The sequence below is a fragment of the Dryobates pubescens genome, chromosome 4 (genome assembly GCF_014839835.1).
Source record: "Dryobates pubescens isolate bDryPub1 chromosome 4, bDryPub1.pri, whole genome shotgun sequence".
Classification (NCBI taxonomy): domain Eukaryota; kingdom Metazoa; phylum Chordata; class Aves; order Piciformes; family Picidae; genus Dryobates; species Dryobates pubescens.
The window spans coordinates 1676858-1700084 of record NC_071615.1 but is presented as its reverse complement, the minus strand read 5'-3'; the positions used below and the strand labels follow the sequence as shown (position 1 = coordinate 1700084).

At 58.2% G+C, this 23227-nt stretch overlaps 1 protein-coding gene across 1 annotated transcript in view; it reads left to right on the top strand.

Annotated features, from left to right (window-relative positions):
• Positions 1–23227, top strand: part of SLC5A10 (solute carrier family 5 member 10) — a 43276-nt gene that overhangs the window by 1013 nt on the left and 19036 nt on the right. Inside the window, 8 exon segments of the mRNA XM_054180230.1 lie at positions 363–434; positions 1320–1424; positions 1985–2044; positions 2243–2347; positions 8325–8430; positions 10159–10239; positions 13971–14176; positions 16395–16530. Of these exon segments, the coding sequence (XP_054036205.1) occupies positions 363–434; positions 1320–1424; positions 1985–2044; positions 2243–2347; positions 8325–8430; positions 10159–10239; positions 13971–14176; positions 16395–16530 (871 nt within the window).

The window sequence follows — 23227 nt, the reverse complement described above, 5'->3', positions numbered from 1 at the left end:
GACAAATGTCCTGCTGAGCAGAGAAAGCCCTCAGCTACCCAGGGCTTCAGACAAAGCCTCTCCAAGAGCCATTTGTTCTGCCTCACGGAAAAATCCCAGCCGAAGCTGGGCCTTATTAGCCAAGCTGTCTGCTGGGGATGGCAGGAGGAGAGGCACAGCCTCTGCTTCCCCCTCTCGGGATGTCTCCTGTGCTGTTCCTGGCTCCGGGTACCCGGGGTGCAGCCTCTGCTTTGTGTAATTAGGCTGGAGCTGCAGAGCTCCCATTAATTATCCAGAGTCTCCTTGTCTGGGAGACTTGGTTCTTGGTGCCTTGTCTGGGTTTGTAGGGGAGGGTGCTCGGTGCTGATCTTTTCTCCTCCCAGTCTTCATGCAGGGTGAACAGGAACACCATCAGTGGCTATTTCCTTGCTGGCAGAGACATGGTGTGGTGGCCAGTAAGTAGAGACGGACTCCTGTCCTGCTGGTGGCACCCTGGGCAGCAGGGACACCCAGCACTGCCGTCCCTCCCATGGAGTTTCCTCTTTCTCCACCATCTCCCCACATGCCTCCAGCCCTGTGCACCTCCTCCTGCTAGGATTTGTGTCCTCAGAGCTGTGTTTTCCTTCTCATTGCATGAAGGATGCTGGAGGTTGTTTGGGCTCCTTGCAGGCTGCTCTCTGCTTGGGGTGGTGGTGTTGCAATCAAACATCTTATCTCCATCAGCCCCATGTGCTCCTGGAGGCTCCAACAAGACATGGGTGTCCCAGGTTTCTGTTTTCATTCCTCTTCTTTCAGTGTGATCTCAACCAACTGGTTGTAGGTCCTTGCTGTGCCTGGCACTGGCTGCTTGCACAGGGCCCCCACCCCGGGCTGGGTGTGTGACTGCTGTGGTAAATGCAGCAGCGTGTGGCGGCCTCTCATCCTCCAGAAGACAACAAAGTCCATCCAAAGCCCACAGGGGATGCCCAGATGAGCTGGATGGATGGGGGCACTCTTTGTCAGGGTTCAAACCTCCCTGGACTGGAGGCTGTTAAAGGGTTTTCTGCCAAAATATGTCCATGTCCCTTCACCCCATGTGGTGTGTCTTTGGCCTCACTTGGCTTTTAAATGTGGTGGGGCTGGGCTGGGGTTGGGCTGGGGCTGCTGGGCTGGGGCTGGGCTGGGGCTGGGCTGGGGCTGCTGGCTGTGTGCTCTGCTGCTGTTCAGGCATGATTTCTGCCTCCCTCAGGGCTGTGCTGCTGGGGGAAGCACCAAAGCCGGTCCAGTTGGCATGACTGCCATGCCAAGCTGCAGAGAGCTGGTGGCTGGGTCCTCACTACATCTCCTGTGCTCTCCCTCAGATCGGTGCCTCTCTCTTTGCCAGCAGTGAAGGCTCAGGGCTGTTCATCGGGCTGGCTGGGACCGGTGCTGCCGGGGGCATCGCCGTCACCGGCTTCGAGCTGAACGTAAGGAAGGTGGCACGGCACTAGGGGCAGGAGTTTCTTGTGCCATGCCACAGCACCTTCCTGCAACAGGCTTGGGAGGAGCCCTGCAGGGGGTAATTAACGCAACCCTGCTAACTCAGCTCCTCCAGCTCGCGTCTGGTGCACACAGAGTGAGCCTGGAGTCAACTCAAGTCCAGCTGCTCAGGGAAAAGGATCTTTCAGAGCAGTGCTTTCTAGTCCAGCCCCTACAGGATCCTGGCTGATGGCTAAATAGGTTCCTGGTGGCTTCCCCACACATTGTAGCCAAAGTCCTTGGATTCTGCAGCAAAACAAAAATGGCTTTGGCTTGCATGGTGCTCAAGGAGTTGGTGGGAAACCCCTGGTCAGGAGCTGAAGGGACACCAAGGCTGCTGTGGGGTGTCCACCATAATCTCATGCACAGCTGTCTGCCATCTGGAGCTGTAAATGTGCACTTGAGCCAGGGCTGGGTCAGGAGTGGTGGGCAGGATCTAGCAGTCAAGGCTGAGCTGTAGCAGGATCAGTGTTTCTTCTGCCTGTTCCATGTTCCTCCTTCCCAACAGGCCACTTATGCTCTCCTGGCCCTAGCCTGGGTGTTTGTGCCAGTCTACATCTCATCTGGGGTACGTACAGCATCCCTGTGCCTGCTGCAGGGAGCGTGGCCCCAGCCAGGCCCCCTGCTCCCTGGATGGCTGTCACTGCTGTCCTTCAAGACTCCTGAGCTCTGCTCCAAGGGTACAGCTGTGCCCTGCCTTCCCTGGGACAATCCCTGAAGGAGAAGGCCTGGACAGGACAGCAATCACTCTCTTTGCCCCTGACAGATCGTGACGATGCCTGAGTATCTCCAGTGAAGGTTCGGAGGGGGGAGGATCCGGATGTACCTCTCTGTCCTGTCACTCCTGCTCTCCATCTTCACCAAAATCTCTGTGAGTAGCTCCAGCTCAGCTCCACCACAAATCCAGCAGACAAAAGGTCATTTGGGGGCTCACACCTCAGGTAGCCAAGTTAGGGGGAGAGCAGCTGCTGCAGGATGCTGCAGGGGGGAGCAGGGCAAGAAGTGGGGCAGATGCTGTTCGTCTGTAGGTGGACCCAGCAGCAATGCTTGGGGCCAGCTGGCCCCTACAGGTGCATGGCTATGTGTCAGGGTCCCCAGACTCGTGGTGCAGTCACCCTGGAGCACAGGTTGTGTAGGAAATGTGCTCAGAGGCTGGGTTGCATCGTCTGGGTTTTGTTCCATGCTTTCCAGCATCCCCGGGGGGCCCAGCAGAGCCAGGAACTGAACTGGGAATGCATTCATGGCTTCAGGGCATGCAGGTTTTCCAGAGGAAAGGAAACCTTGCTGCAGCTGTCAGATGCCCAACCCTGCACAGCAAGTGGCTGATTTTCTGCGACTTTTCCATAGGGATGTTTTTTCCACCCGTGTTGGCCTCCTTCCCACTCCCCTGGGGGCTCCCTCTGCTCCTGCTGCCCGCTCGGTAGCCGTGGGAAGAGGGAACGCAGCTTAAGAGGCAGTGACACCCAGCCTGGGGCAAGCTGGAGAGAGACAGGCACAGACAGCCCCGGGGGGCTGGAGACAGCGAGACGAGATCAAGAGCAAGCAACTCAGGAAGGATCTGGGGAGGGAAAGCCGCTGGAGGGAGCGGTCCTGCACCGCCGCCTGGGATGGAGCCGGCGGATCTGACCCGGGCGCTGCTGGCGCTTCCACCTTGCACCGGGTAAAAGCAAAAGCTGCTTTTGCAGGTGGCTGGCAGCAAGAAATGTGCTGCTGCTGCTGCTGCGGGTGGCTGGCTGCCGAAGTGGCTCTCTGCAGGGCAGGAGGCTTGGAGCTGAGAGGGTTCCCCCGCGGTGCGGCGCTCAGCTCTTGCCAGCTCCCTGCTTCCCAAACAAACTCCGGCTTGGCTGGATGCAGCCTTGCTCCCTGCTGCCCGAACTCCAGCTTGCCTGAGACATCTGTAACTACAGCAGGTTGCTCAGGGTCCCAAACAGCCTGCAAGGAATGTTTTCAGGGGTGGGGCATTGACCACCTCTCTGAACAGCCTGAGTGAGGGTCTCACCACCCGCAGTGTCAAAAAACCTCTTCCTGCTCTCCAGTCGGAATGTCCCTCTGTTAGTTGAAACCATCAGCCCTTGTCTTGTCACAACAGACCCTGCTCAGGAGTCTACCCCCAGCTTTAAGCACTGAAAGACTGACCACCAGAAGGTCTCCCTGGAGCCTTCTCTTCTCCAGGCTGAACGACCCCAACTCTCCCAGCCTGGCCTCACAGCAGAGAGGTTCCAACATTCTGATCATTGTTGGGGCTTCCTCTGCCCCCCCTGCAACAGGTCCATGCCCTTCTTGTGCTGGGGACTCATGTCCTGTCATGCTGGAAGACATTCTTCCCACAAAACAAGTGATCTTTAGACCCCCAAAGTTTAGGGCACTGCAGATCCCAGGACCTGTCTCCTGAGAACAGCCTGGTGGCTGCTGGAGCACCAGGGCAGTTTGCACCTTTGGGCAGTGCCACTTTGGTTAGTCCATGACTGTCCTGATGTCCAGCAACTGCTGTCACTCCTGGTCTGCTGTCACTCCTCCCCTGCATGCTGCTCTGCCATGCTCCTGGTGAAGGCCCAGAGGAGCTCGAGGGAGGTGCTGCAGCATCTGTGTCTGTGGTGTTGGTCCCTGGGAATCCCTGCTGGCATTTCAAAGGAAGGATTTGAGCTGGGGTAGGGTTTGTGGTGGAGGTTTTCCCCTGGTAGTCTGAATGTGAAGAACAAAATCATAGAATTGCAGACTCACAGAATCAGCCAGGCTGGAAGAGACCTCCAAGATCACCAAGTCCCTCTGATCAGCCAACCCTAACTGATCAACCAGACCACGGCACTGAGTGCCTCAGCCAGGCTTTTCTTAAGCACTTCCAGGGATGCCAACCCCACCCCCTCCCTGGGCAGCACATCCCAAGGGGCAATCTCTCTCTCTGTGAAGAACTTCTTGCTGAGATCAAGCCTAAGCTTCCCCCTGCACAGCTTGAGACTGTGTCCTCTTGTTCTGGTGCTGGTTGCCTGGCAGAAGAGACCAACTCCCACCTGGCTACAGCCTCCCTTCATTAGTTTGAGGGCTGGATGGTTTTGAGTCTCCTTACAGACCATCACCTCTCCCAAGGCAGTGCTCTGCCTTGCTGGGGCTGTGTTTGATCTCTTTGCTTGCCAGCCTCTCCATGGCTTTGCCCAGAAGGGTTAGATGTCTCTACAAATTCCTTCTCAGCCTGGGAGATGCTTGTGGTGTCACCCCTTGCCTGACACCAGATGGACCTGGAGATGACCTCTGCACCATGCCTGCACTGTCTGGAACCTCTGTGGTTCTCCTGGCCCTCCTCAGCACAGCCTTGTGTTTGGAGCCTGCTGGACACTCCCAAATGCCTCTTCCTGTGCCTTTTCTCAGCCAGGGCTCCAGTTTCTTTGGTCTGCTGGGTTTCCTCTGATCTCTGAGTCACACAGGATGCAACAGAGGAGGAATCAGCCTAATGAGGGGATTATCTTGGCATCTGGCTCCCTTCATGGTAAATCTCCCAAACAAAGGTCCTTTCCAGCAGTGGGTTGGGATGAATGCAGACATGCTAGGTGTTGCCAGACTGACCCACAAAGGGGTGACCACAGTGGGGAGCTTGGGAGGAGAGAGTGAAACTCACAGCAATTAGGCAGTGCTAACTCCTGCTGCTCCTCACTGGGGCTCAGGACCAGCTGGGCTTCTGTCTTCTGCTCTCTTTGCAGCCCTTGTGTTTGTGGCTGGATCTCTGCTCCCTGTTCTGCAGAGCTGAGACACGGCCTCAGTGCTGCTCCCTTGGCTCTTTAGCTGGGGCAGGGTGGGATGGCAGGGTGGAATTCACCCTGTGGTGGACCTCAACCTTCAGCATTTCATGGCAAGGTGCAACAGGGCAGCCCAAAGCCCTGCTGAGAGTTGGGCTCTGCCTTGTCTAGGAACATTTGAGGAGTTGCACAGGTATCCTACTCTTGGTGAGGAGCCCCTGGAGACTCCTCTGTACCCTGGCTAACTTGCTCTACCCAGGCTTTGGCCTCCCCAGCTGTTAAATGCAAGCTGTGTTTAAAGCCATCTTTCACTGGGGAGGCATCAGAGATGTTGGGTAAGAACAAGTTTCCAGGTGAGGTCACCAGTGGAGGCAAGGATCTCACTGCATTGCAAGACCTGACTTCAAAGGCTTCTCCTCTCCTCTGGCAGCTGAAAGGGCTCATTTCTCTCTCTCTCTCTTTTTTAATGAATAGGTCATGCCTGCTTTTAATGAGCTTGTTTTTGTATCTGGGATGGCTTATTAATGACTTGGTCACATGCACTCTTATTTTTTTCCCACCCCAGCAGAATTAACAGGAAGGGAGGTGGAGAGACACCTCTGCTTCCTCATAGCAAAGGCTTAGGCTCACTTGCAGGCCACTGCAGAAGTGATTAAGCATTGAGAAAGGCAGGGGAAGGAGTGATGAAATCTCTTGTCCAGGGCTGAATCTGCACTGCTGAGCACTGAGGAAGGGTTGCTGGAGAAGCAAGGAGTTACTGGGGGGGAATGACTTTGCCTGGTGCTGAGGTGACAAGTGGTGGATCCCTCCAAGGGGCACTAGGACCCCCAGAAGATGCCAAGGATGCTTGGCTGGCTCTGTGCTAGGGAAGCTCGAGATAGTTTGGGTTCTCACTTCTGGTTGTGTGGGGAGGAGATGGCTGGGGAGCCCTGGCTGGGGGGCCCTGGCTGGGGAGCCCTGGCTGGGGAGCCCTGGCTGGGGGGCCCTGGCTGGGGAGCCCTGGCTGGGGGGCCCTGGCTGGGGAGCCCTGGCTGGGGCTTTTCTGCCTTGGAGCTGCAGTTTGCACTGCATGATGGCTTTGCTGTCTGCTGGTCTCTGGGGTATCAGACTCTGGTTGGGTTGCATTTGAGGTGGAAAGGTATCAGAGGAGACAGTGGTAGAGGTTCTGGCATGGTTGTCCATGAGTTGGTTCCTCCTCAGCAGGACATTCCAGGGCTGAATTGCCTCCTGGTGCTGGCAAAGGCTCTTCCATGGGCATGGCCAAGCCCCTGTGTAGCTGAGGACATGCAGTGCCTGCCTTGGGAGTGCCAGGCATGACTGTGGAGTAAAGCCTGCCCCAGGTGGATCCTCAGGATGGGGTCCAAGTGCTCTTCTGGCTTGGTTTGTGATTCCATCACCCTGCTGCCTGATGGTGCTGGGGAAAGGGCCTTCATGCTGTGCTGAGGCTGGATGTGTGCTCACCCCCTGGGTTTCATGGCTGCTGGAGCCTGGCTGAGCTGCACATGCCTTGGAGTGGTGCTTCCATTGCCTAGTCCTGCAGGGCTCCTCTCCATCACCTGATGGCAGTCCCCAGCCCCTGCATGGCAAACTTGCAGAGCTGGGAAGAGGCAGGGCAGGGCTGGGGGGAGGAGATGTGATATGGGAAATGGCACCAGTCCTCCACACTGCTAATCCCAAGTGACTGCTCCACATGACCAGGCAAGACAGCCCTGCTGCTTGGGGGATGGTTTCTGGAGGTGTGTGAGGGAAGATGTCAGAGCTGGGCTGATGTCTTGGCTCTGGGAAGCCCTCGTGGCTTCAGGCAAGGGTGTGGAGCCAGCTCCTCTTTGCCTCCTCCTGCCCCTTCTGGCCTCATTTCCTTCTCCAAACAAGGGTTTTGTGAAGATCCCCCAGCTGAGCACTGGGCCTGGCTGGATCCCAGCTGAGGGTGGAGACGTGGTGGTGGCTTGGGCACTGCCTCCTGTGCCTGGTCCTCTCCTCCTGCAGCGCTGCTGCTTTTGTTGGAGGAGCTGTCCCAGCTCCCTCCGAGTCTCTGCTCTGCACCTGATTTCCATAAGGCCCTGACCAGACCTTGCTGTGCTGGTCCAGCCCTGGCATGGGTGGGAGGTGGTGGTCACTTCTGAGGTGCCAGTCATCTCAAGGGAGTTTGGCAGCTGGCTGACCTGACCTGCAGGGCTGTGAACGTTTCTCTGGGCAGAGGAACACTTTGGGTGACCCTCTGGGGTGCGAAATGGGTGCAGGGGATGCTGGGGGAGGCAGTGTGTTGGATGTGGAATTGGATTTTCCTTCCGTGCTGGGGCTGCCCATGTGTGGTTCTCACCGTGGAGTGGCTGCAGAGGTTGAAACACTGCTTGGAGCCCCCAGAGAGCAGGGCAGCAGCTTGCTCTGCCCTACCAGCACCCACCTGAGCACCACTAACTGGCACAAGCAGCAGAGCTGCTCCATCCATCACTAATGGCACCAGAAAGCACCTTGAGCAGTCTCTGCACCTGGCAGGAGATCCCCTCCTGCCCCCAGCAGCATTCTCTAGGCTTGCTGCCACCCTTCTGACTGGTCTGACAGCCCAGACTGTAGAGCTGCAGCTGGGGAGAGGAGAGCTGGTCCTTGGCAGGCTCCTCACTGGCAGCATGGGTGCCAGGGGGTGAATCCTGCCAAGCAGAACATGAAACACCAGCTGCAGCCACCCCTGTGCCTCGGCCCTGCGAGGTGGCTGGGGCGCAGAGGCAGCATGAGGGTGCTGGGCTGGGTTGAGGTGGCTTGGGCTGCCTCTGGGGAGCACCCAAGGGTGCTGCTGTGCTGGAGGTGCACAGCCCCTCGGTTGGTAAGAGATGGCCCATCTCCAGGGCTCTGCAGAAATCAGGGTGGGATGCCCCCTGGAGAGCTTTGTGCTCCTCTCTGGGAGGGCAGGCAGCCTGTGGCCCCCCCTGCAGCGGTGCCCTGGCCACCCCTGTGGGACCCTGGGCTTCAGTGCTGCCTCTGGGAGGTGTTCTCCTGGCATGTGCAGGGCAATGTCCTCATTGTCCCCACAGTGTTGACCATTTCCCTGCCTTGCTGCCCTTGGGTGCTGCCTAGCCAGGGGCTGCCACCTGCCCCAGCCTCTGTTTCTCCTTCCCCACACAGACAGACCTGTACTCAGGGGCCCTCTTTGTGCAAGTCTGCCTGGGCTGGGACCTTTACCTCTCCACTGTCCTGATGCTGGTGGTCACAGGGCTCTACACCATTGCAGGTAGGTTGCTCATCACCTGCTGCCCTCAGTCATTCTTCTCTGCCTGAACAACACCGCTTCTGCTCTGCCTTCTGTTTGATTTTATTGTTATGCTTGGCTTTGGTTTTCCCTCCTGCAAGGTCCTTGGGGATTTTCACTAACAGGGTTGCTGCTCCCTGCTCTACCAGCCAACATCTGAGGATCCTTCTTGAGTGTCAGCTGAGGCCATGACTCAGTGCATGACCTCTCCTTTGTCATCAGGGCTTTTCAGTTGCAATAACTCCTCCTCCACCAGACAGCTCAATGCTTTCTTGTGTGTGCACCTATTTGTACCTGCAGCAATCAGGGCTTCTCCCATTACAGGGCCCTGTCATCTGCTGTGCAATCTGCAGCCCTGACCCAGCTCATTTCCCTCTCCCTGGCCCTGCCCTCCAACACAACTTGCTGCCACCCCCTCTGCAGAGCTTTCAGGAACACTTCTTGCCCACCACTGTGGGGGCAGCTGGGTTTTGTGCAGGGTCCATCCACGTGGAGCTCTTGTGAGGGGGAGGCAATGAGGGTTTGCAGCTGGAGTTGGAAGCTGTGGGTTCCTGGCTTGCAGTCAGGACCAGCTCCAGAGGTCCCCTCTGGCCCCCACCCAGTCCAACCCCTGCTAAAGCAGGGCACCCACAGCAGATTGCCCAGGAGCACACTGTCCAGGGGGGTTTGGAATCTCCCTGAAGAAGGAGACTCCACAACCTCTCTGGGCAGCCTCTTGGACCATCTGTCCCTTCCAGGCTTTTTAGGTTTGGGCTGAGACATTTCCCTCCTCTGGCAGTGCCAGGACAGACACCTGGCAGCAAATTCTCCCTCCCTATCTCATCCCAGCCTCAAAATAGGAAGCACTTTAAGTCCTAATCCTAAACGTGGTGGATTTTGCAAGACCTCAGTTTTAAGCAGATCCCATCATGGGTTTTTTCCTGCCTACAAGGCTTGTGGTGGAGTAAAGCATGAGCTCAGGCAGAGGGTGTGAGCCTTGCACCACCCTGATCCTGAGAACAGCCCTTCAGATCCCAGGGAGGGTGCAGCTCTGAATTCCCAGGATGTGAGGTTTTGCCCCATTTTCTCCAGCTCTGCTACTTCCTAATGCTTTTGCTCATGTGTGGAGTAATTGCTCTCTGGCTTGGTAAGGAGGTCCTGAGCTTGCAGCAGGTCTGGAGGGAGGACTTGGGATGGAGAAGGAGAAACGCAGCTGGCTGGGGCCAAGAGGGACCCCACTGAGCATCAGGTGCTGGATAAAACGAACTGCAGGGCTGGGAGGAGAGCTGAGGCGTGTGTGACAGCCAGGCCTGGCTCAGGGCTAGGGAGAGCTGGGGGAATGATGGCCCTTGAGAAAATCATGAGGCTCCCCGAGGCTGAATGCCCTTCACAGGTCCCTGCCAGCCCCAACCACTCTGGGATTCTGTGATCAGCATCCTGCATGTGCTCTCCTTGCTGAGGCATCCGAAATTCCAGGGCTAGTCGGTGTCTTGTCAACTGTGTGTGCCCATGGGACTGCATCCCACCCCTGCTGCCACCCCTGCTGTTCCCCTGCCCTGCCGCTCCTGCGGCTGCGCTCCCCGGCTCCATCTCCCCGCCGCGGAGCTGCTCCCCTCCACGGCAGCGGCAGCAGGGCAAGGCTGGTGCCAGCCGTGTCCCCACGGGCGTGGGCAGCTTTGTGGGGGGCTCCTGAGGCCGGTGGCCGCAGCGCTGTGCCCTGCTGTCCCGCAGGGGGGCTGGCGGCTGTCATCCACACGGACGCGCTGCAGACGCTCGTCATGGTCCTGGGAGCCGTCCTGCTGGCGGTGAGAGGTAAGAGCTGGCACAGCACAGATCCTCCTTCCAGGGCCACCTTCTCTCCTCCACCTGGGTGGTCTCAGCAATCCCTCAAGCCATCTGGTGGCCCAGGTGCCCAGCAGGGCTCGGGCTCGTAACAGTCACCCAAAGGAGGGCTGTGTTCCCCACCCTGTGTCCCCCCCTGCCGCTGTGCTTCCCCTGAGTGCCATTCCTGTGGGTGAGGATGTCATGAAATCTCTCCCTGGTCCTCCCTGTCCCCAGCACTGGTGACCTGCTCCATGTGTTGCCCTCTAGTCCCTGAGCTCCAGCAGACTGACCAAAGCAGCGTTTCCAGTTTGGCTCCAGGAAACTGGCAGTGGAGTCAGAGTCTCCAGAGAGGATCCCACTGCACAGGGATGTGTGGCAGGAGGTGCTGCCAGGCCAAGGCACTGCTGCAGGGGGTTGCCTGCAGAGCAGGGTGCTGTAATTTCCTCCTGGCTGGAGTGAGTGTGGTTGGTTCATCAGCAGCCCTTCCTGAAGGCTCAGCACTGTTGTGTCTCTGTGCATTTAGCCACAGAGCAGCCTTGCAAGGCTGGAAGCTTTCATCAGCCCTGTTCTGCCATGGGGCTCTTGGCCCTGAGGAGTAGGACACAAGAAGTCAAGTCCCAGCTTCAAAGGCAGGTGTTTAACTACAGAGGACAAGTTCCAGAGGCACTCCTGAGGTGATTTCCACCATCTCCTGGAGAGGACTGCTTAGGTGGGCAGGCAGGAAAGGCTTTGACCCAGTGCCACACAGGAGCTCTGCTGTGGACGTGGGAGCAGCTCCAGAGCTGCAGACAGTCCTGCCCCACAGCTGCTCCCCTGTGCAAAGGCAGAGCTTGCCCCTGGGCAGGCCCTGCAACCCAGCCAGGCAGGGTTACAGAACTCAGATGAAAGGACAGAAACTTCCTGGAGAAGTGGCAATAACTCCAAGTGCCCCAGCAAGGAGCTGCACCAGGCAGAGGAGCACACTGCCTGCCCAGGCAAGGTCTGAACAGTGGCCACAGCCTTTGTGTTAGGTGCTTGGAGGCTGCTGATGGCTGTCTGGAGGTGCAGCTGGCCCTGGGGCAATCAGGGGCTCAGCTCTGGGGGTTTTGGCTGGGTGCAGCAATGCAGAGGCTGAGCACAAGGGCAGGTGGCCAAGGCTGCTCCAGCAGCTGCACAGCTCAGTTTGCTTTGGCTTGGGCAGCCTGCAAGCCTGGCACGGTGTGCCAGGGCAGCCAGAAGACAAGCTGCTGGTCACACAGGGGTCTCAGGAGCCCACAGGAGCTGGAGGCTGGTTTTCTGCAGCTGGTGTCAGGCTCACCTGAGAGATGAGACTCTCCTTGCCTTGGCTTGTTTGCACCTTCAGGCCATGACAGCTGCAGCAGAGGTGCATTCATTGCTAACAGTCACTGCTAAGCTGTGCCTAGCCCAGGTCCACTCTGCCCAGACCATTGTCTTCTCTGCTGCTGAAGGGATGGCAACACACATTCCTTGGCTCTGAGGGTGCATCTCCAAAGGGGAGAGCAGGAGGATTGTTCTGTGGTAGGACAAGAGGCAAAGGATACAAACTGGAGCCCAGGAACACCCACCTGAAGGTGAGGAGAAACTTCTTTGCTGCGAGGGTGCCAGAGGCCTGGAGCAGGCTGCCCAGAGAGGTTGTGGAGTCTCCTCTGGAGGATTTTAAGACCCACCTGGATGTGTTTCTGTGTGACATGCCCTGGGTGATCCTGCTTTGGCAGGGGGGTTGGACTGGGTGATCTCTGGAGCTCCCTTCCAACCCCTGTGATTCCATGATCCCCTTGGTGCAATGCTGAGCAGAGCAGTCCTGAGCTGGGCAGCAAGTGGGTGCAGACCAAGGGACTGCAGACAAACCACTCTGCTTAAGGGAGAGCTTGGTGGCTGCTGCAGTGGCTGCTAGTGGCTCTGCTCAGCTCCAGCATCATGGGCAGGAGAGGTGGTGACATCCCACACCACAGCTGGCATTCAGCACAGGGCTGTGAATCCTGGCAGAGCCCAGGGGCTGAGGCCCAGCAGCTGCAGGCTGAGCTCCTGCTGCCCTCAGGTTTTTGTCCCCCTCTTCCCTCTCAGCAGGCATAGGAGGTGTGACTTGCTGGTGAGCACCTCTGGGAAGGGAGCAGGCTCACAGCCCCGGGCACAAATCTCTGCTTTCAGCACTCAGCCTCTGCCTCTGGAGAGCCTTTGTTGGTGCCCAACGCCCATGCAAAGCTTGGGAGTAACCAATGCTGCATAAACCAAGTGCTGGGCAGGGGCCAGGGCTGCTTGCACAAGAGCAGGAGGAGTTTACAGCTGCTGAGTCCCCATGAAATATGGGAGGGGGGGGGGGGTGGTTTGCAAGGGGTGGGGGCACGGTGGGTGATGCCCCTTTGCACACTCCCCAGAGGCATCAGTGAGGTGCCTGGGATGGGGGCAGGCCTGCAGGGAGAGGGTTGGCCTGGGGCAGGAGGGGACAGTGGAGCAGGATGAGTGCCTTGGAAACTGGGGTGTGCTCAGACTGGCACCTGAGGGTGGTCCCAGTGCCCAGCGCCTGATGCCTGAGGGATTTGCTCTTGGGCTGAAGGCAGCAGCACTCATGGACATGGCCCTGCAGGAGGGAGACTTCTCAGGAGCGTGCTCCCACCTTGCAATGCCACGTTGGAGGGAGCTGAGCTGAGGGTCCAGACCACAGCCCATGGACAGGGGTGGAAGGGATGCAGGCCAGACAGGGGAAAGCCTCTGAGGAATGCTTATGGGTTTTGCTTGGAGTCTCCCCTCCACAAGCCCCATGGAAGCCCTGGAGCCTCCTCCCTTCTCCCAGGCACCAGCAGCTGCTGTGGGTAAGGGGCTGCCAAAGCAGCTCCCTGCTTGGCTGCTGCATGGGTGGCCATGGCGCAGGGGGGGAGCCAGCTGGGCGCCTCCCATCCCTCCCTCTTCCAAAACCCAGCGCCTGTGGCACCAAAATTCTCCTGCTGGAGGTCCCAGGGCAGCTGCAAGGAGCATTCAGCCCACGCCCCCCAGGAGCAGGGAGGCAGTGGGGGCCAGGGCAGAGCCTGGGGCAGGTTGGCAGCAGCTGGCAGGGGCTGGCAGCTGTGGGATGGGCGGGAGGAGCCCCAAGAGCTGCCAAGGGTTTGGAGGCTCACCTGCTAGGGCTTGTCCAGAGCATGTACTCCTCAGACCTAGACCCTGGATTCCATTTCCTGGGAACAATGCAGTGAAAAGAGCCTTTTGGGGTTTCTCTTTTGTTTGGGGTGTTTTGTGGCAGTGGCTGCTGGAGGCTTGGGAATGAAGCCTTGCTGGGGGTGCTGGGGAAATGCTCAGAGGGGCAGGAAATATTTGGTGGACAATTGTGCTGGTGCCTTGAGCTGTAGTACATGGAGTCAGAGGCTGCCTAATCCTGCATTTTAATAGTCCATGGTGAGCTCCCCCTGCTCTGGGACCAAAGAGTTTAATAAACAGATTGCTTTTACAGTGTGAGGTCAACAGAAGTGGGTCCCTCGAGGAGCCTTGGTCCCCACCCAAGGGTCACCCTCTGGAGAGAGAGTGGACAGTAGTGGGACCTGCTGTGCAAAATGTTCATAGAAGAGTCTCTTAAATAACTATAGGAAAACAGAGTCCCAAAGGAGCTCTCCCTCCCCAGGCAGCACTCCTGGGCTCGGGAGCCGCCGAGCGCTTCGCCAGCTGAGCTCAGAGGCCACCAGGCTTTGCTTGGCTCCAACCAAGCTCCCTGCCCCGCTGATCTTTTCCAGCTTTTCGTGAGATTGGAGGTTACCCCAACCTGGAAGAGGCCTATTTAAGAGCCATGCCGACCAAGACTGTGCCCAACACTACCTGCCACCTGCCCCGAGCAGATGCGATGCACCTCTTCCGAGACCCAGCCTCCGGGGATCTGCCCTGGACCGGGATGACTTTTGGGCTGTCTGTCATGGCCACATGGTACTGGTGCACAGACCAGGTAAATGTAAACAAGAATCCCCTGCCCCCTGTAACACAGCATTGCCTGGGCCCCAGGCACGCTCTACCACCGCTCAGAAGCCCACCTACACAGTGCCTCCAGTGCCTAGTGCTCCTTCTGGCTGGCGCTCTCAGGCGGCTTCTTTTTGGAGTCAGTAGAAGCACCCTGGGCTCCTGCAACCCTGTTCTTAAGGTGCTTGGCCTGGGACAGTTTGGAGAGTGGGATGCCCAGGGGTGTCCTCATCTCCTCAGCGGCCTTCTGGCTTTCTGGCAGGGAGGTCAAGCGCTTGCCTGGCGCTCTGGGGTTGCTCGGGGAGAGGGGGCCAGGCTGTGCAGGCTTGCTGGGACTGAAGGCTTTGCTCTGCCAGTATGGCTGGCTGCCTGCAATGGTCTTTTTGGGTTCAGCTCCGTTCCCTCTGTACTTGGTGGCCCCAGGTGGTTTCTCCTGTGTGGGGGAGCAGGAGACCTCCTTGCTTGGCTCTCTTCCTAAGGGGTTCCTGGGTCGGTAGCGGTAGAGGTGAGTCCCCTGTTTGAGGAAGAGCAGAGGGAGAGAGGTGAGCTGCTGCTGCTGAGGGGTGCTGCTCCCCTGCAAGCACCTCCCTCCACGGGTCTGCCCTGGGGTCCTCATGGACAAACCCCTCTGCCACTTGTGTACTCCCTTGCCCAGATTGCTTCTGAGAACTGCCTCAGGTCTTAGCCACTGCAGCTCTTGCTCAGCAGTGCACTGTCCTGCACGTGGCAACAGCTCAGCAGCCCCTTCCTCAGCATCCCTGGCAGCACACAGCCTGTCCCAAGCCAAGTCACTCCACCTGGAGAGCCAGGACCGGTGACACCTCAGCATCTTCTCTCCAACAGAAGCCTTGATGATCTAAGCACTCCTTTCTGGCCCAAAGGCCATTCAGTCACCCAGAGCCAGCCTGGGGGGTTAGGTGGCTACCAAGATCGGATGGAAGGCTGGGAGAGGAGGTGGAAGCAGCAGGCAACAGTGAGCTGCAGCACCACTGTGGGGGTGGCTCTGGTTAGCTGAGTTGAGAGGCGTGTTTGGATTGGGTCTGAAGCAGCAGGGATCTTAATTCTGGACTGAGTAAGGCCTTAGCACATGGCTGTGGTCACCAGATATTTATCTTCCTCCTTGGGTGTGTCTGCACCACCATCTGGAGGTGTGAGGATCGCTCCCCACGCGGAGGCAGCCGGGTGAGATGGTATCTTGGAGTGCAGGTGCTGATGGCAGGAGGAACTGGAGAGCTGCAGAGCCAGCTGCACCGACCTGCCCTGCCCCTGCCACAGCCCTCCCTGTGCCAGCAGCTCCACATCTCCACCAGGCTGTTGGCATCATCTTGCTGCTCACCATTCAGTCCCAATATCCCCACAGGCTCTCCAGCCCTTCAGGAGACCTCCTTTGCTCCCAGGGCTGCATTACAGCAGTTTAGCTCAGGTGTTGCTAGGCTGATTTAACAGACTGCTTAAACCCAGCACTAAAGCTCTGAAATGTCTTCAGGTGGGAAGGACTAAGGATGGTTTAGCTCCTTGCCCTTCCAGGTCTTCATGTGCTTAGTGTGGTGCACATGGAGCCTGAGCTGGTGCTGGGTCCTGTGGCTCTTGGGCAGAAGTTGAACTGCAGTGTTCCTGAGCATCCCACCCCAGGAACTGGCACCCCATCCTTCCTGCCCACCAGTGGCATGAGCCAGTGCTTGCTCAGGAGTGGCTGAACCCTGCTGAGCACTTCTCTGTAGGCCCTTGGGGAGAGTCTGAGCTCTCCTAAAGCCATCATTTTCCACAGATGTTGTCTGTTTAAGAGCCTTGACTCGAAGGCAAAGGGCTGGCTGTGGTATGGATGGACATGTCTTGGCTAGAGCTTTGAGGTGCAATGGTCTGACCAGTCTGAGATGCTGCAGTTGTGGTAGGAAGAGCCTGGACTTGGTGTCCATTTCATTGTGGTCACACTTTGTGGAGGAGGTTGAACAGAAGGGGCAAGAGGGGAGAGTGTGGTGGTGTGGAACAGCTGACACTGGCAGGAGGCTGTGCTGTGGTGGTTGCACAGTGGTGCTGTGGCAAAACACCAACCCCACTGCTCATCTGGATGGGTTGGAAACACATCTACACTGCCTTTGGGCCCAGTGGCTCCTGGTTTTGGAGATGCTTGGGATGCAGTTTGGCCAGGGGCAGGCTAAGGAGGAAGGTGAGGTGTTGGAGGCTGCTCCTGCCCTGCTCTCCCACAGGTCATCGTCCAGCGGTCGCTCTCTGCTAAGAGCCTGAGCCACGCCAAGGCTGCTTCCATCTTGGCCAGCTACCTCAAGATGCTGCCCTTGTTTGTCATCATCATGCCAGGGATGATCAGCAGGGTTCTGTACCCAGGTAAGGACCTGGCCACATGGACTTGGGGCTGGTAGGGTGGGGGTTTTGCCTGTTGCTAAGTGGTGGAGGACAGACTCAGGCTGGGCATTAGGAAGTTCTTTGCTATGAGGGTGGTGAGACACTGGAACAGGCTGTCCAGAGAAGCTGGGGGTGCCTCAGCCCTGGAGGTGTTTGAGACCAGGCAGCAAAGGCTTTGAGCAGCCTGGTCTATGAGAGGTGTTCCTGCCCATGGCAGGGGGGTTGGAACTAGAGGATCTTTAAGGTCATTCTGTGATTCTGCTGGGCACAGACCTGGGGATGAGAGGGACAGGAGAGGACCTGAATGTCCCCAGTGCTCTCCTCGTGCCTGCTGCTGTACATCAGCCAACACTCTTGTCCTCTACTAACCATGGAGCTGAGTGTGAACAGGGCTGGGAGGGTTCAGGCAAGACAATGCTGCAGGGATCATTTGAGTGCTGTGCTCTCCAGCTCATGGAGATGCTTGCCCTGAGCAAGCCTCCACCTGCATTTCGGGCTCTGGGCAGAAAATGTAGACCTGGAATGACAATGTTTGGTGGAGGCTGATGGTGATTCCTGTTGGTTTCTCAGGAGTTAACCAAGGATGGCTTTGGGTTATTACTCATGGGATCATGGAGTGCATGGGGTTGGAAGGAACCCTCAAAGGTTGCCTTGTCCAGTCCTCAGCTGCTATGGAAGAAGCTGTTTCCTGCACATGTCCATCAGCTGAGCTCACCTGAGCTCAGGATTAGGCTCACCTACTCCTGATCCTCTGTTAATTATCTGCCTTCCACCAAAGGCCAAGAGCCAGTTATTGCAGGAACACTGAGGTGCTTGGCCACCCTGAGCAAGGTGGCACTCAGGGCCTGGGTAACAGAGCTTCAAAGGCTCAGTGCTCCTCACCCTGCGTGGCTCCAGAGGGATGTTTGATGTGCAAGGATTAAACCCTGCCCTAAGCTCTGTGTCACTGGCTGGGGAGGGAGAAGACTCTGGGCTAGTAAATTTAATTCCCTGTAAATACAGCTTAAATGCTCACTTGGGGTAATCTCAGGTGGCTTCAGTGATTTCAGCTGCTGGTTTAACCCTGAGGGGTCGAATGCCCCAAAAACAGCAGGGTGGGGGAGCCGTGAAGAGCCCCAAACCTCTTGGTGGTGGTGCAGGAGGCTGGTTGGAAATAAGGGATTGCCCTGCTGATCCTCTTGCCTGGATGGGGTGATGCTCCTGCCACGGTGGGAGGGCTGGTGTGCAGCCCATGGGGTGACAGGCTCCGGTGTCACTTTGTGGATCAGCCACAAAGCTGCTGACTGCAGAGCTGGCCCAGGAGGCTGCCTTCCCTGTTCCTCCACTGTCTTGCTCTGCCTAATTATGTGTCCGAGTGCTTTGGCTTTGATGCTAATCACCTTTGCAAGGAGCTACAAAACGAGGCTGAGGAGGACACACCTGTCCCTGGCTGGGCACCATGCCACTGCTGCTGGGCTGTGGGACGGAGCCTGGCAGCTTTGGGCATGGCCGCGTGGTTGTGCCTGAAGCCTCTGGGCCCCATCCCACAGCCTGGTGCTATGGAACAACCTTTAATTCCCCCACGCTCCCCTTTACCACCTAGTCTCACTCCAAGACACCCCTGGCCACCACCTTCTGCCCCAAGACAATGTCTTGGGTGCCTCCTACCATTGCCCCACGTAGGGCATTATTCCCCTATAGAAGAAGTTTGATCTCGGAGCCTAGGAGGTGACACCACAGCTAGGGATGACACCACCATGCCTTGACCGAGCTGGCTGGGTCACCTCTAGGCTTGCAACCTTTGCATAGGGTGGAGAAAGGCAGAGAAAGTCCCAGCAAAGAAGTCCTACCTGCGTGGCACCGCTGGGGTAGGAGCTGTTGCCATCCAGCACGGCGCGGGGCAGCACACACCTAATCTCCATGGCGCTGCTCCTCCTCTTGGTCACGTCCTCCACACGGACGTGCTTCATGGACGGGAGGCTCCCCAGGGGGCTGAGGAAGGTGCCCCGGCTGATGTGGGGGTCACTGAGCTTCCTCTGCACGGGGAGGATCTCCCCGTTGTGGGTGACGTCCGAGTTGGTCCTCCGGAGCGGGCCGTAGCGATCCCTCACCTCGAAGTACTCGTCGGAGATGGAGGAGGCGTTGGAGCGCCGGTAGCTGTGGTCAGCAGAGCTGCTGGAGTAGCTCTCCTGGTCGCTGAGGGTGATGAACTCCTCTTCCTCCTCCTCCTCCTCCTCCTCTTCTCCCACACCATTGTGGGCACAGGGAGGCCCTTTGTCCTCCTGCAGCCCCGCCGCTGGCCGGTCTGGCTGGGGATGGGAGGTCTCCGTGGAGGCTCCCTTAAGGTTCTGCTCCGGTTCCTGCTTCACACCCATGTGGTCAGCCAGCAGGGGTTGTGTGGCCCCCTCTGGGGCAGCATTGCCGTCACAGGGCGCAATGGCTTTAGGCACGAGGACGCCCACAGGGGTGGTCCGCGGCTTTGGGACTGGGGGCTTGCTGTCCTCCACCGTCTCCTCTGGCGGCTTCGAGTGGTGGCCCAGCGGTGAGGTGGCAAAGGCTCCTGCTTGCTTCATTTTCCAGCTGGTGCTCTCAACGGGGCTGGCAGCCGGGGCTGCGAGAGCTTCCACGGGGGCCTGTGGGAGCTGCCTGGGGCAGGGGGACAGCAGGGGCGGCTCTTGGTCTGGGTGTTTCTTCATCTCCATCTCCCTGCTCTTCAGCATCTGGCGGTGCTGGGCGCTGGCCTGGGAGACGTCGCAGACTTTGATGCGGTTCATCTGCGAGAGCTTCACGTTCTTTATCTTGGGGTCAATGATGTTGATGTAGCCCAAGACTTCGCTGCCGGGCTCGGGGTCGGGCTCCACCCAGGTGGGCAGGTAGTCAAACATGTTGGCTTTCTCCAGGTTCAGGAGCCCGGGGTGGATGAGCTGGGAGAGGTCGGCCGCGTCGCCGTGCCTGTCGCCCAGCTGGGCCTCGGGCAGGGCTTTGCCTTTGGGGTCTGCCTTCTGGGCTTTGTCCTGGGTCTCAGACGAGGCCTTGCTGATCTGGTCTGCGCTCTTGGCCTTCACCAGGGCGTACTTGGGGTTGATCAGCTTCTTCACCACGGCGTTGGCAGGGGTGACGGGCACAACCGAGGGCAGCGTCACGGGCTCGGGTTCAGGCTCGTCGCCCATGGAGATGGACTTGAGGCTCACCCCTTTGGACATGAGGTAGAGCTCCTGGAACTGCTTGTCAAAGGCTTCCACCACTTGTCCCGAGAGGACTGTGATGACGTTCCTGTCCGTCCTCGCCGCGGACCAGGTGAAGCTGCAACAGAGCAGGTTGGAAACTCTGAGTGGTTGCTGGTGAGCAAGAGGCTTCTCCCCAGCCCTGGCTTTCCCTGAGGCACTGATGGTGCTGGCATGGCCATGACCCAACTGGAAGCATTAACACTAGAGAGATGGCAGAGATGGCTCTCATCCCAAAGCAGAGTGCAGGGTTGGTGCCTCCAGCACCCTGGAACTCGAAGGGAAAGCCAAAGGGGGTTGCTGTGGGGCAGTTTTTCACCTCAGCTTTGGCCTCTTTGCCTCTCTTGGTTTGGGTTAGCTAAGAAAAGTGACTCAGCAGTGGATGGGTCTTGCTGTGGCCAGAAAGTGGGGAATGTTTCAGCTCCATGTTTCTGGAATTAGGTAGCCTGACTGCTTGCACCAAAGTCACTTCTCCTTTGGCCACACTGGGAAATACTTTGGGCAGGAAATGTTGAAGTGGAAAAGCTGAGGTCAGGGTGGGAGCCAGGGCTGGCTGTGGGCTGCTGCTCCTGCCCTTCATTGTGCTCATTGCATCCTGAGGTGTCCCACCACCTCTGCAAAGGAGGGGTGTCCTAGACCTGGCTGGGGGGGTGGGGACCCCCTGGGTCCCACTCCAGTTCTCAGTTTGGCCTTTCAGAACCAGCTCCCAGTTTAGGAGCAAGTCTGGGACAGGGTCTTGGGGCTGGCTAGGGACCAGGACTTAGACCATATGGATCTGTGCTATTCCTTTGACCCTTGGACTGTGGGGTGGGCAAGAGTAGGCATCAGTGATTACCTGTAGGAGCCACACATGGCCCTGTCTCCATCCACAAACATGAACTTCTGGGCCAAAGCTCCTTTGAACTTGGTGGCCGAGCGTGTGAAGAACTCTGTGCCCCCTGTGCTCCGGACTCGCAGGTTCTGCAGAGCAAAGGCAGAGAGGTCAGCAGGGGCACAGGGCTGGTCAGCAGGGGCACAGGGCTGGTCAGCAGAGCTCTGTTCACTCCTCCACTGATGCCTCCCTGGATCACAGCACAGGATCCCTCTGGTTGGAAAAGACCCCTAAGGTCATCGAGTCCAACCATCAACATCACCTCCCCACGGCTGCTAAACCATGTCCCCAGGCGCCATGGCCACACACGTTTGGAACACCTCCAGGGGTGGGGACTCCACCACCTCCCTGGGCAGCCTCTGCCACTCTTGCAGTAAAGAGATTTTTCCTCATGTTCAACCTGAACCCTCCCCTGGTGCAACCTGAGGCCATTTTTTCCTCATCCTGTTTCTTGTTCCTTGGGAGAAGAGACCAACCCCGACCTGGCTCCAGCCTCCTGTCAGGGAGTTGTAGGGAGCCAGAAGGTCTCTCCTCAGCCTCCTTTTCCCCAGGCTGAACAACCCCAGGTCCCTAACCCTCACAAGATTTGTTCTCCAGACCCTTCACCAGCTCTGCTGACCTCTGGACACGCTCCAGCACCTCACTGTCCTCCTTGTAACGAGGAGCTCCGCAGCCCCTCCAGGGAGTGGGGGAATTTTTCGTGGCCAGCTCAGAGGAAGCCACAGCCATGGGAAGGTGAACCAGCTTGCTGGAGGCCACACAGCAAACCCTGGGCTGGCCTTCAAGAATTTCCCAGGTGCTGGGCAGTGTTTGCTGCCTCTTGCACTCGGTGCTGCCTGCGCCCGTGGGTGAGCAGCGTGTGATAGAGCTGCCAAACGCCTTCCACCTCCTGTGATCTATGCAAATGCCACCATGGGAGAGGTGCTTCTCCACCTCCTCCCCGGTGGGAGAGGTACAGAGGGTGCTGGGGAAGGGGGGTGTGACCCCAGCACAAATACCACCGTGGGAGAAATGCTTCTTCACCTCCTCCTCGGTGGGAGACGTTCAAGGGGCTCTAGGGGGAGGTGGTGCCCCCAGGACAGCACATGGGGAGCTGGTGGCAGTGGGCTTGTCCTCCACCAGGCTCCCTCCTTGCTGTGCTCTGGAGTTGAGCACCCAGCTTCGGTTTTAGGAGTGGGTGGGGGAGAAAAATGGGAGTGGGGCAACATCCTTTCCCCCCTGGGAAACGAAACCTGGGGCTTTGGGCCAGCAGGGTCCACCCCACAGCAGCTGCCTGGGGAGGTGGAGCAGAGTGTCCTCCCCGCAGGGAGCCCGGGCAGGGAGGCTTTTATCTTCAGAGACAAACTGAAAATGAGTTTTATCTTCAGTCTGGGCTCTGTGTGTCTCCGTGGAGGGCACATTCTTGCAGCTGAGCAGATAGCATCTCCCCTTGCAAATGTTCTCCAGGGGTGGGGAGAACATATTTTCTTATGAAAACAGCTGCATTCCTCCTGCTCCTGCCGGGCCCTTGCTAAGGCCCTGTGTCACCCCGGGGTCATGCCCTCCCTGGCCAGGGCTTTTGTGCCCTGGCTGAGTTCCACTGTTTGCTGCTGTTGCCTCTTGCTCCTCATTTAGTGTTTTTTCAAATTTAATTTCAAGCACAAAAGCATCAAAAGCCTTCCACCTCCCCCCCCCCAGCCTTCCTCATCTGCTTCCCTGGGCTCTTCCTCACCCCCAGCCTTCCTCATCTGCTTCCCTGGGCTCTTCCTCACCCCCAGCCTTCCTCATCTGCTTCCCTGGGCTCTTCCTCACCCCCAGCCTCCCTCATCTGCTTCCCTGGGCTCTTCCTCACCCCCAGCCTTCCTCATCTGCTTCCCTGGGCTCTTCCCCACCCCCAGCCTTCCTCATCTGCTTCCCTGGGCTCTTCCTCACCCCCAGCCTTCCTCATCTGCTTCCCTGGGCTCTTCCTCACCCCCAGCCTTCCTCATCTGCTTCCCTGGGCTCTTCCCCCCCCCCAGCCTTCCTCATCTGCTTCCCTGGGCTCTTCCCCACCCCCAGCCTTCCTCATCTGCTTCCCTGGGCTCTTCCTTACCCCCAGCCTTCCTCATCTGCTTCCCTGGGCTCTTCCTCACCCCCAGCCTTCCTCATCTGCTTCCCTGGGCTCTTCCTTACCCCCAGCCTTCCTCATCTGCTTCTCTGGGGTCTGCCTCCTCTCTCCCTGCATGCCCATGGCCTGGCACAGTCCCACGCCTGGGTGCAAGCTGATTTCAGGCACCCCTGGTCAGTGCTCCTGGCAGGAGGGATGGTGGTTGCAGGCTGGTTTTGCTGTGGTGTGGAAGCAGACTTCCCTGACCAGCTTTCCAGGGAAGTCACACACTGAGGGGGGATTTTATTCACGGAATTGTAGAACTGTTCTGGTTGGAGAAGACCTTTGAGGTCATTGGGTCCAACCATTCCCTAACTCTGCCAAGTCTGCTGCCCAGCCATGGCCCTTTTGAATTGTTCTTCCTACTGTTCACTTGGTGTGGAGCAAAGGAGGAGCACCCAGTGTCCAGCCACGGGCAGCACCGGGGGGTGCTGGGGGCTGGCTGAGAGTGGCAGTTGCCTTCCCAATCCTGTGCTGCCC